This window comes from Pempheris klunzingeri, chromosome 7 (genome assembly GCF_042242105.1).
Source record: "Pempheris klunzingeri isolate RE-2024b chromosome 7, fPemKlu1.hap1, whole genome shotgun sequence".
Taxonomy (NCBI): domain Eukaryota; kingdom Metazoa; phylum Chordata; class Actinopteri; order Acropomatiformes; family Pempheridae; genus Pempheris; species Pempheris klunzingeri.
In genome coordinates, this window is record NC_092018.1 from 1,910,902 (window position 1) to 1,922,770 (window position 11,869).

The 11,869-nt window shown below is 45.3% G+C and overlaps 2 protein-coding genes across 2 annotated transcripts in view; both read right to left on the reverse strand.

Annotated features, from left to right (window-relative positions):
- Positions 1 to 798: 798 nt before the first annotated feature.
- Positions 799 to 3,083, reverse strand: LOC139204489 (tripartite motif-containing protein 16-like). Its single transcript, XM_070834524.1, has one exon. It carries the CDS (start codon positions 3,010 to 3,012, stop codon positions 1,324 to 1,326), a length of 1,689 nt encoding a protein of 562 aa, XP_070690625.1. The 5' UTR covers positions 3,013 to 3,083; the 3' UTR covers positions 799 to 1,323.
- Positions 3,084 to 3,463: 380 nt separating this feature from the next.
- Positions 3,464 to 11,869, reverse strand: part of fras1 (Fraser extracellular matrix complex subunit 1) — a 165,063-nt gene continuing 156,657 nt past the window's right edge. Inside the window, exons 65-72 of the mRNA XM_070833319.1 lie at positions 10,550 to 10,700; positions 9,883 to 9,990; positions 9,597 to 9,756; positions 8,660 to 8,776; positions 8,375 to 8,541; positions 7,539 to 7,744; positions 6,687 to 6,833; positions 3,464 to 5,464 (exon numbers count right to left, since the gene is read on the reverse strand). Of these exons, the coding sequence (XP_070689420.1) occupies positions 4,883 to 5,464; positions 6,687 to 6,833; positions 7,539 to 7,744; positions 8,375 to 8,541; positions 8,660 to 8,776; positions 9,597 to 9,756; positions 9,883 to 9,990; positions 10,550 to 10,700 (1,638 nt within the window). The 3' untranslated portion in view covers positions 3,464 to 4,882. The remainder of the gene's footprint in view (positions 5,465 to 6,686; positions 6,834 to 7,538; positions 7,745 to 8,374; positions 8,542 to 8,659; positions 8,777 to 9,596; positions 9,757 to 9,882; positions 9,991 to 10,549; positions 10,701 to 11,869) is intronic.

Below are 11,869 nucleotides of genomic sequence, written 5' to 3' on the forward strand. Positions count from 1 at the left end.
TGTTTCTCTGATTCCTCCTCCAACTGAGTGAATTAATGAGTGTTTAATGAGAAACCGCAGAGAAAAACTCGCCTGGATTGTTGTGTGAACAGGAAACGTGCTCTGCCACACCTGCAGTCTCTGAGCAAACCTGGAATCTACCTGGACGGGTCACCTGACCGCGGTGCTGCCTTCAGGGACGGCTCGTACCGTTCAGACACTTAGAAGAGCTGCTGGTGGAAATAATGAGACATTAGATCGACATTCATCTGAAACGCGGCCTGTCCGCTGAAAAAATGATTTTCTATTTGGTTTGTTTGTTTCATGGTCTTTTAAGTTTCCTGGTTTTGAATTAGTAGATTACTTGTTTGGTTAAAATGTCAGAAAATGCTGAGAAATGCCCACTTTTTAAAAAACTTTTCTAAACACAGTGAAACTTGATGTTTTGTCTGATAAACTGATTCAAATCCAAAGATGTTCAGTTCAGAATTATTTAAGGGAAATAAAACAAGAAAATATTTACTTCTGCAGAGAAAGAACCAGTGAATTTGTGGCATTTTTGCTTAAATTGAATTCATTGCAGAGTAAATTTCTGTCACTCTGATAATCGACCAATACTGATACTAATACTAATAATACTAATACTGATAATACTGATACTAATAATACTAATACTGATAATACTAATACTAATAATACTAATACTAATACTGATACTAATACTAATACTGATACTAATACTAATAATACTAATACTGATAATACTAATACTAATACTAATACTGATACTGATACTAATAATGGACCAGGCAAGGCACGTTTCATTTACCACCTTTATTATTTTTTTTAATATCCTGAAGAAGACCAGGAGAAAAGACAATAATGATTGATCTCTCTATTGATTATGACTGTGATAGTTACAGTGTTAGAAAACCTCAGGGTTGGACAACAACAAAAACAACATCTGATCAGCAACACTTTATTCATAAAGCCCAAAATCACAAAACACAGTTTCTCTCAGGAGGTTTTTCCGCCTGTATAACAAAGAGACTCTCTGTCCTGAGACCCTGGATTCAGATCAGGAAAAGAGGACTGATGAGGAGGAGCAGAGGAGGGATCCCTCTACAGGACGGACAGACAGGAAGTAGAAGCAGCGTGTACAGACACAGGAAGGAGCGCCGCCTGAAGACGCTCACACACTTACAGAACAACACAGCAGAGTCCCGCCCACAGCGTTTGATTGACAGGTGATCTCTGTGGAGCAAAGAAACGTCCCTACAATCAGCTGTCAGCAACACACACGAGGACAAAAAGAACTGAACACAGAATTTAAGGCAGTGTCCCTCAAACACTGTCTGACTCCTTGAGTTTAACGAGTTCAGCAGTGGATCCATAAACGAAAAGACGAAGTCCAGCGTAGAGCGGCTGAGAGAAGCAGGTCTGGACTCTGTGGAGGAGAGTCATGGTGTCAGAGACTCTGTAGAAGGACAGAACACCTGCTCTGTGGTCCAGGTACACCCCCAGTCTGGAGGACCGAGGAACTGAGATGGGAGTGTTTATGTTGTTGTGCCAAAAGTTCCAAGTGTTGTTGTAATAATAAAAGGCCCAAGACTTGTCATTGAGTCCAAACATACAGTCGTCTGTCTCCCCGACTCTGCTGATATTTTTGTATGTGACTCCTACAGCAACTCCTTCCCCGCTCCACTCCACCTCCCAGTAACAACGTCCAGTCAGACTCTCTCTGCTCAGGACCTGTTCCCAGTAAGTGAATCTGTCTGGATGATCAGAATAATTCTGTTCTTCGTTCACTCTTGTCACTTTTCTGTTCCCCTCAGACAATAACAGCTGTCTAAAAGCTGTGTTTGGATCCAGTGTGATCTGTTGAGCATATCTTAAGAATCCAGCTCTGGTCGTGGGCTCTGGTTGAGGCAGTAAAACGTCCACCTGAGTCACAGTCAGTGAGATGTTTGTCCAGTGGTCCCTCAGAGCGTCCTGTAGTTTCTCTCTGAGCTCTGACACAGCAGCCGTCACGTCCTCAAAGTGTCTCAGAGGACGGATGTTGATGCTGGATGAGTGTGTGTCCTCTCTGAGAGCTGGCAGTGATCTGTAGCTGTGGACAAACTGGCTGTGATCCTCTGTGTGTGAGAGCTCCTCCAGCTCAGCGTCCCTCCTCTTCAGCTCCCTGATCTCCTGCTCCAGCTCCTCCTGAAGCTCTTTGACTCGACTCACTTCGGCTTCCTGCTGGGATCTGACCTGCTGCTTCAGCTCAGAGCTCCTTCTCTCCATCAGACGGATCAGCTCAGTGAACGTCTTCTCGCCGTGCTCCACTGCTTCATCGGCAGAGCTGCAGATGTCCTCCACCTCCTGCTGGAGCTCCTTCAGGTCTTTCTCTCTGTCCTGGATCCTCTGCTGGATGTTCAGGCGACTCCTCTCCAGCTCTGTCTGCCTCTCAGTCCTCTCTGCTGCAGCTGACACTGTGTCGTGGCCTTTATGTTGGTCCTCAGGGCAGAGATAACAGATACTCTGCTGATCGGTGCGGCAGAACATCTTCATCACCTCATCGTGACGAGAGCAGATGTTCTCCTGGAGCTTCCTGGACGGCTCCACCAGCTTGTGTTTCATAAAGGCAGCTGATTCATAGTGAGGCTGCAGGTGTTGCTCACAGTAAGACACCAGACAGACCAGACAGGACTTGAGGGCTTTCAGTTTCCTCCCAGTGCAGAAATCACAGGCCACATCTTCAGCTCCAGCGTAGCAGTGATCAGCAGGAGCAGCCTGGAGTCCCGTCTTCTTCAGCTGCTCCACTACAGCTGCTAACATGGTGTTTTTCAGCAGGACAGGCCTCGGTGTGAACGTCTGCCTGCACTGAGGGCAGCTGTGGATCCCCTTCTCATCCTCTGTATCCCAGTGGGCTCTAATACAGCTCGTGCAGTAGCTGTGACCACATGGAGTCGCCACCGGATCACTCAGGAGATCCAGACAGATCGAACAAGAGAGGGTTTCACGGTCCAGCTGGACTCCTTTCTGCGCCATTTCACCTCTCAGAGACTCAACGACTGTCTGAGTGTCACTTCCTCAGAAAGTGAAACTCTTCTGAGCTCTGATCTAAACAACATGTGCTCCGGCAGCCTGTCGGCTCTGCTCTGCACCACACTTCTCTTCACACTGTAGATCTGAAGGGGAGGAACTGAGGGAGGAGCTGGCTGTGTCAGAGAGCAGGAAGAGGAGAGAATCACTCCAGGAGGAGGAGCTCTGTGAATCTGAACTCTGCTTCCTCACTTACAGTGAAGCCTCAGTAAAAGTCTCATCCCCGTTCGTGGCTCTTGAAAATCAGGTTTTCATCTGGACCCAGATTCTTTTACACATGCTTGTGTGGACAGATTTTTTCTTTGTCGTAACCAAAAGAGGAAGAATCCTGTGTCATGCATGTGTGGACTTTTCCTCAGGAAGAATCAAAGGTCACGCACAACCATGGGTTTCCAGATTGTTTTTATTACTAAAAAAGGCACCAAATACAGGCATCATGTTGATAGCATTGCAGTTATTTTCCACAAAACGATAGCACCAAAATATATATCTAGTTATTTCCTGTTCCCACGTTGCTTTGATAGGCACAAGTTGACAGGAAACAGGAGGTGGGATCAGAGAGACGAATGAGGATCAGAACATGTCTTCTGTCTTTTGCAGTGCTCTCCAGTGTCAGACACTTAAAAAGAAATGACAGCAACTTTAACATCATGGGTACATCAGTAGCTGAGCGTAACATAACACATCATAGGAAGATAACATGATAATACATAAATGAGGGAGATGTGAGAGAGGGTCGATGAAAAGAAGGGAGGGATTTGGTGTCTTTGGGCGGGAAACGAAGGCAGGTAGACACACGTCTCTTCTGAGAAGTCATTCTTTTTCCTCACATCAGTAAATAAGGCTCAAGCACTCGCTCACACGGACGGGATGGAAACCTTCGCTGTCCAAACGGTGGCGTCCGATTTATTACAATCATATTTCCACCTTGTTACTCTTGGAACAAGAAAAAAAACACTTTGAATGATTTGTTTTAAAATTCATGAGGAAAAATACTGCATGGCACTTAATATTGGCAGCGGTCAGAGAACAGTACGGACAGAAAGAAAAGAATTATCTGTTGGTTCAACGTGACGGTACAAATGTCTCTAAGTAAGGCTTGAAATACACTTTTCCCCCCGAAATGCAAATAAAGTTCCTGCTCACGAGGAAAGGGGTTAACAGAAGTTATGGCATAATTGCACTTGGATAGATATCATTCATTTTTGTAGTTATTATTTACACTCTGCACTGATTCAGCCTCAGGCGACAGCAGCTAAATACTCTCACAGCCGTCAGAAGCGGCTGCAGCAGATGTAGAAGTCGCTTCGCGGCAAAACTACACTTTGTTCCGTTCAATCAAAGTTTTGAGAATTCATGTGTGAGCAGAGAAGGTGAAGGGAGGCCGAAAAGGAGGACTTCCACACCGGCTGCCGGCCCACAGTAGTGACGTTTAGTAGCAGTGAAATGACTCAATGCAGCAGAGAAAACAATCACCAGTGTCTGAGCTACCCGTCACCGTTTTGGTGAGAAAAATAAAGGACGTGAATGTCAAGTAAAACAGAGTGAAATCAGCGACCGTTTCTGACGGAGTTTGGATGATGGGATGCAGATGTTTTGGCTGTTTGATGCAGCTGAGTGGTTTGTGGAGTCCTGAGGTAGCCCAGTTGTGAAATGATTAAATCGCTGCGTAGCTGTCTGCACGTCACACGCTTCCCTTTTTCAAAGTGGTATAAAAATACATTAGCAAACATGTCAAACTTTGTTTTAGAAAATACATTTTTTTTTATTCTACTTCCTGCTCTTCCTCTGCTCTCTCTGCTTCCTCATCAGTGTTTCAGACCTCAGTGCCGTCGTTGAGGTTGTTGTGGAGTTTGACCTCCAGGTTGACCTGCTTGACCTTGGCCTTGCCGCCGGGCTCCTGGTTGCGGTTGAGGATGTTGACGTTTCTCACCGTGCAGTGTTTGGTGCTGAAGTTCTTCTCCACACACTTGTCCATGCACACCTCCACCTTGGTGTTGAGCGGATACTCCTCGTACACTTTCTGAGCCTTCTTGCTCTTCTTCTTTGCCGAGCGGCGGCATCTGCGGAACAGGAAGCAGGAGGCCAGCAGGACCAGGACCAGCAGGGTGACGGCAGCCACGCCTCCACCCACCGAGCTGCCCACGTGGGCGTTGAAGGAGGCGGAGGGCCCGGCCTCCAGGCGGAGCGACTTCATGTTGGTGCCGTTCTTCACCTGGTCGCCCTCGTTGTCGTAGATGAGCGACTCATCCAGCGTCAGACGCCCGCTGCGATCCACCAGGTCGCGTTTGGAGCGGCTCAGCGCGTAGGTGACCGAGCGCTGAATCCTGGGGCTGGACCGCGACTCCGGCCCGATCACATAGATCACCTGCAGGTACCACTGGTGCCCCGCCTCCACCTGTCAATCAGCAGAGAGAGAGAAGCGTTGGACCCGTCCTTTATTTCCGCAGCCGGGATTCAAGTTCATCACTTTCATTTTCTGAATTTCACTTTTGAAAAATCAGATTTCAAAGACTTCATGCTTTGACGCCCAGCTGCCTGTTAAAGGACTTTAACTTTGGTTATTTTTAAATCTGGGATCTAGTTTTTCATAACATAAAGACTAGTTGGTTTGAAATGTTTTGGAATTGGTCCCGTCGACACAAACAGAATTAATTGACTAACTAATGGAGGCAGCAGCAGAGCAGCAGCTCCTGTGTCCTGTTCTCTAAAATCCCTGTTTTAGTGAATGTAGTCTGGTGTGTGTGCTGTTTGTGGTTAAACCAAAAGGATCTTCCAGGTCTCTCTCTGTAGGGATCCTTTCCATCATGCTGTCACACACTTAGAATAACACTCTGAGCCTGTCAGTGGATCAAACAAGCTCTTTTAGTGGACCAACTGTGATCAAGTGTCCCAAAGGATCACGTTGCAGCCATTGCAGCCCGTTTGGTGGCTGCTGGCTGAGGTGATCTACTGGACCAGTTCCAACACTTTTACTACCTACCAGTCATTCAGACATTCAGAGTATATGAACAAATGGGACTCAGATTAAAAAACACTGGAGTTCCTTTAAGATAGGGCTTTACAACATAAGATGGTGATATGGCACCACACTCCCATAACATTGTTGGACTCATTTTATTGATTAAATCAATCCAGAGAATCAGAGAAAACCTGGCACCTACATTACCCACAATGCAACAGGGCAGCTAATGTAGCCTGGAGCCTTCAGTCAGAGATGAGCAGTGGGCTGCAGAGGTCTGGTATGTCACTCCACACCCCAAGACTCATTTAATTTTCAAACCAGATTTCAATTTGGGAGTCAGACTTTGCAAGAGGAAACATTTTCATGGTAACAGCAAAGTCTCTGATCGGTGGAACCTCGAATGAACTTGTGGGAAGTTAGTAATAAAAGGAAATGCACAGAGGAACACATTTCTCAACAAGGAAGGTGAAATCTGATATTTCAAAGCCTGTGAGCTCATGTAAATTTGACTTTACACAGTTAAACTGTTAACAGCATCATTCCCCATTAGGGCAATAATCCATAAAACACATCTAAGGTAAAGCAATGATCAAATGTTTCAATGGCTGAAGAGCATCTGAGCACAACACCGGCGTGTGCTGGTGGGTCTACACACCTTGTAGAGAGCATCAACCTTCATGGTGAAGCCGTCCACGCCCGGCATGGACGTCATGGTCTGCAGGTCGGGGAAGTCTGAGGCAAAGTGAGCCTCGAAGGGAACATCGTGGAAAAATTTGTCACAGACGTCTGGCTGCTTTCGATCCTGCAGAGGAAACACGAAGACAGAAAAATCATCAGTGACCTCATGTGACACAAAGTTTCCACAGCTGCAAATTTCTGCAAACATAGTGACGACAACAACCAGCATTTATGTGTCGATGGCTGTCAGTAATTTAGATAAACCAACAAACCACAGGCAGGTGTGTGTGTGTGTGTGTGTGTGTGTGTGTGTGGGTTACCATGCTGTGTACATCAAATTTAGATCATCGTACATCAAATTTAGATCATCGTACATCAAATTTAGATCATCGTACATCAAATTTAGATGTCTTGCTGCAATACTGGATCCACATCTTAAATTTAAGAAGCTGAATTCATTCATTATTGAGTGAGAACAGTATTTCTGTCAAAATGTGAGACTCAGAGCAAGTGTACTGTTCTTGTACTGATGGAATGAATATTATGGAAATGTACAATACATAAGTATTATAGCCTCCTTTTTTTCACCCTTCTTCTGTTTATACAGACCTTCAGCTATCTATATATGTAACTACCTGCTTTAATCTGAACACTGGAGGTCTTGGGTGGCTGTGATAACACAGTCTGAATCCTCAATATGTTGGTTTTTAATAATGAATATTGATCTTGGTAATATTCACCCGTGCATTATGTGTTGGCAGACACATGATGCACTTTGGATGGAGCTCTTTAAACCTGAGTGAACAAAAGAAAGCACTAATATTTGTACCAGCAGCAGGAAGCGATGCTTGAGGTGTTTGTTGGGCTGGATGCAGCCGTACTGCGGCCCCTCGTTGTACAGCGTCCCCGTGGGATCGAAGAAGGGAACGTATCCGTCCCTGCCGGTGCAGAGATAGACCTTCTCCAGCTGCAGCTTGTAGGCGGCGTTCAGGTTCTGCTCAGGGTTCCACAACACCCTGCCGTACAGGGTCTGACCTGCAGGGGCAGCACAGCGACACGCTCTCTGTTAACTGTACACGAGCATCAAATGTTTCCGCTGCATCTGCAGCTTCAATGAGGGGAAGATTAAAACATTATGTAGGTGCATTGGTGAGTAACTACCATTAAATAAAGATAAATCCCAGAACAATGGAGCTGCACTAAAAGGCAACACCTGCACACTCGCTACAACAAAGTTTCAGTCCTACTTGGATCATCATGTGGTCAACACGTTTAAAAAAACATCCTCATGTCCTGCAATGGGCTGACAAGCTCCATGACAACCAGAATAATCCAAATCATCAATAACAACTCAATAATTCATAAAATCAGGTACAATATACAGACTCGATACTGGATACTTCCACTGTCTCATACAATCTAATACACAATGAACATTATGAGGAAATAGAGCAAAATTAGAAAAGATAAACAGAATCTTCTGCTACATGATGTGTATACAACTACTCTGCTTCAACACGACACTGAAAGCCCTTAAAAAATGAAAATAAAAGATTATAAATATACTAAATATATCATTTTGCAGGTAGCATGAGTATGAAAAACAAATGTATTTGTAAAATAATATATCAAAAGGTCAGTAAAGCATCCATCCTGCAGTCATACCCATGGAGAACGCTCCCTTGTAGTCCATCTCAGCCATGGAGACGTCAGCAGTGGCGGGGTCCATCATGAACACCTTCTCGTTGTTACACAGCTGGAACTCGGTGTTGAGAGAGTAAACCACGGGAACGGGCCGGTTGGTCTGCTGGAAGGCGATCGGCACCAGAAACCTGCCGGAGAACATCGAGACGGTTCAGGGATCAAGTCCAAGCCACCTGCTGCGTTTCTATTTGCTGTCCCGCTCCCACAATGCACCGGGCTGCTTAAAAACATTGAGGCTGGGCGTACTTCTCTGGAGCGTGAGCCGTGCAGGACAGAGGCTTGTCGCCGGGGTCGATCCAGGGCTGCGTGGGCTGGACCGTGCAGGGGATCAAGAAGACGGTGTATTCTCCAGAGTAGTCCTTCCTGTTGAGGGGGGGACACATTAAGACAACACAAAAGGATCAGCACGGAGACGTGGCGAGGCTCTCAGAGGAATCAAGGGATAAAAACCCTCTGGGCCTTCTGCAGCAAACATGACACCGTCTTCCTTTGTAGTTAAAAACCTGAGTGACATAATGTATGTATAAATATATATATATATTGTTTTCAGCATAGTCGGTGCTTCAACTCTTTAAAAAGGAATATTTCCACTTTTCATGTCCAGTCAGCTGAAGTCAACTGAAGGAATAAATACCTCAGTGCTGCTTTACTGACAGAGAGAGCTCAGTTCTCCTGCTCATGGAGCCGAGCCAGCAGTGCCTACATGTACCAGCATGCATTGTGTGTGTGAGCTTTCTTCCAGCTTCTCTTCAGCCGTAAGCTCTGGCTCCGGCAAACACTATATCAAACGTATAAAATGTCTCCTCCTCATCCAGATGAGCCTCTGCACTCATATTCTGTTTGCAAGGAGGAGTTTTTTCCAAGCTGAAACAGCCTGGTGCTCCTTTGGGCGCCAGCTGCAGCAACCACTGGAGGATTTTTTACACTGTGTCCCTGAGTCAGATGGATACAAACATGGTGGAAAATGGGCAAACTTTCCTAAATCTTAAAGCAACTTTGCAGTAAAACCTCTGACTTGAGCAAAAGGATCAACGTTTACCTAAACGACTGCTCCTTAATCATAAATCCCATCCAGCTGAACTGTTAATTGCGAGAAATGAGGGAAACTTGTCAGCCAACATAAACGGCATCCCTCGTTCTCTCCCTCTGATTCTGGCTGGGACGGACAGACGGACTGACTGACCTGCTGTAGGAGCTGGTGGCCCTCCACAGCTGGTACGGGGAGTCGAAGGTCTGAGCGCTCCACAGCAGCTGCATGTCGAACTCGATGCCCCCGAGGTGGTCGGGAGCCATCAGGTGGGACTTGTGGCCCGGCAGAGTGTGGTGTTCAGGGACGAACTGACCTGGAGGAAGGAGAAATTATAGACTCCTCTGTTGCTCTTCGAGTTCAATAAATCAGCAAAGTGTATTTGTTACGTCAAAGAACTCAGCAGAGACCTGAAATGTCGCGGGGGACACCGAGAACTGACCTCTGAATTTGGCGTGCGTTTTGAACTCGATCACCAGTCGTCCGTCTTCTCGGATGTAGATCCTGATGATCTGCAGTCGTGCAGAGAGGACGCTGTCAGTCTGGATACCTGCAGACAGGAAACACATCAGGACATTTGAGGTAAAACAACAGGAAACTGACCATTTCACATAACTTGTCAGACATCTGCAAACATGGAGAACACACCACGAGGGAACAAAATGAAATGAAAGTTTAGAAAAAAATAAAAATAAAAAGCACAAATTTTGCATCTCTTCACTCATCTTATATTCAATATAACGAGCTCTGAGTTAAATCAAAGTTATCTGCCTACATGTGCTAATGATAAATAATCCAGGAGTGAGATTTAATGCAGCTATAGAGAAAGATGATGATGATGGTGATGCACAAGTAGAAATGTAGAAAATCTCCCTTTATATTATTGTGCTGATTTCACAGTAACTGATGGGAAAACTTAGATATTTATTTGTACTGATAATTACTGGGCTCAGTCTTATTGAGATGGTATTTTGCTTTGGAATACATATATTCAGTAAAATATGTAGATCCAGATGAAATGCACAATAGCAGACTTGTGCTCACACTACCACTGCTGTCTTACTCCGCCGTGTGGTAAAGAGACCCTGCTGGGTTCAGTCTGTCCTGACCTGTTCTCCAGAGCACGGTGTCGTAGAAGAAAGAGAACTCCATCTCGGTGTGATGCTCCAGAGAGGCCCAGCCTCTGGGAGCCGTCACATAGATGTAGGACACGTAGAGAGGAACCTGCACCGTCAGGAAGGACTGAGCCGAGTCCCGAACCTGCAAGAACAGCAGCGCTCTTTAATGTCACCCTGACGGACGGGACACCTCAGGGTCCAGCTCCACGGGGAATACGTGCTTTACCTGGGCCCTGTTTTAACATATTCTGGTGTCTAAATAGCTGGTAGGTACAAACAGTGTTGGAATTAGTCCAATGGCTGCAACGTGATCCTTTGGGACTACTGCACCTGATCACAGTAGGTCCACTAAAAGAGCTTGTTTGATCCACTGACAGGCTCAGAGTGTTATTCTAAGTGTGTGACAGCATCATGGAAAGGATCCCTACAGAGAGAGACCTGGAAGATCCTTTTGGTTTAACCACAAACAACACACACACCAGACTACATTCACTAAAACAGGGATTTTAGCTCACAGAATACAGGAGCTGCTGGTCTGCTGCTGCCTCCATCAGTTAGTTTGTTCATGTCATTGTGTGACTTCTATGTTTTAAATGGTTCATTCAGATCCAACACAATATTTGCCCAACACACAATATAATACAAACAAACTAACAGATCAAGGCAGCAGCAGACCAGCAACTCCTGTGTTCTGTGAGTTAAAATCACTGTTTTTGTCAATGGAGTCTGGTGTGTTTGAAGAGAGTCTGACAGCATTATAGAAAGGATCCCTACAGAGAGAGACCTGGAAGATCCTTTTGGTTTAACCACAAACAGCCGTTATATCAAAGCCACCAGACTCCATTGACAAAAATAGTAATTTTAGCTCAGGAGTTGCTGGTACATCTCAGCCTCAGTCATTTGTTTGAAATAAGATAAGATATTCCTTTTCTAGTCCCATGGTGGGGAAACAGCAGAAACAGAATTCAATAAATAAACTAGTGGACGGAGATATACACGTGTGCAATTTAAACAATAGGGACAATGTACACAGGGGGTATAAACAGGTATTGTATAAAAAGTATTGCACATTGAGTGAGGGAAGAATTGTTCTAAATAAACTTATTCCACAGAGAGATGTTGTTCTGAAAACAGAAGAAACAGACTTTGACCTGCATAGAAAACACCAGAACACTGACAGAAGTTGTCAGGATACAGAAGCAGGAAAAAACAAGAGGAAAAAACTCAAAGCTGAGCGAGAGCCGCTGTAACAGGATGCAGCTCGTGCGTCTGTTCAAAGTCTGTTTGGATTATTGTGACTCTGGATTCGAT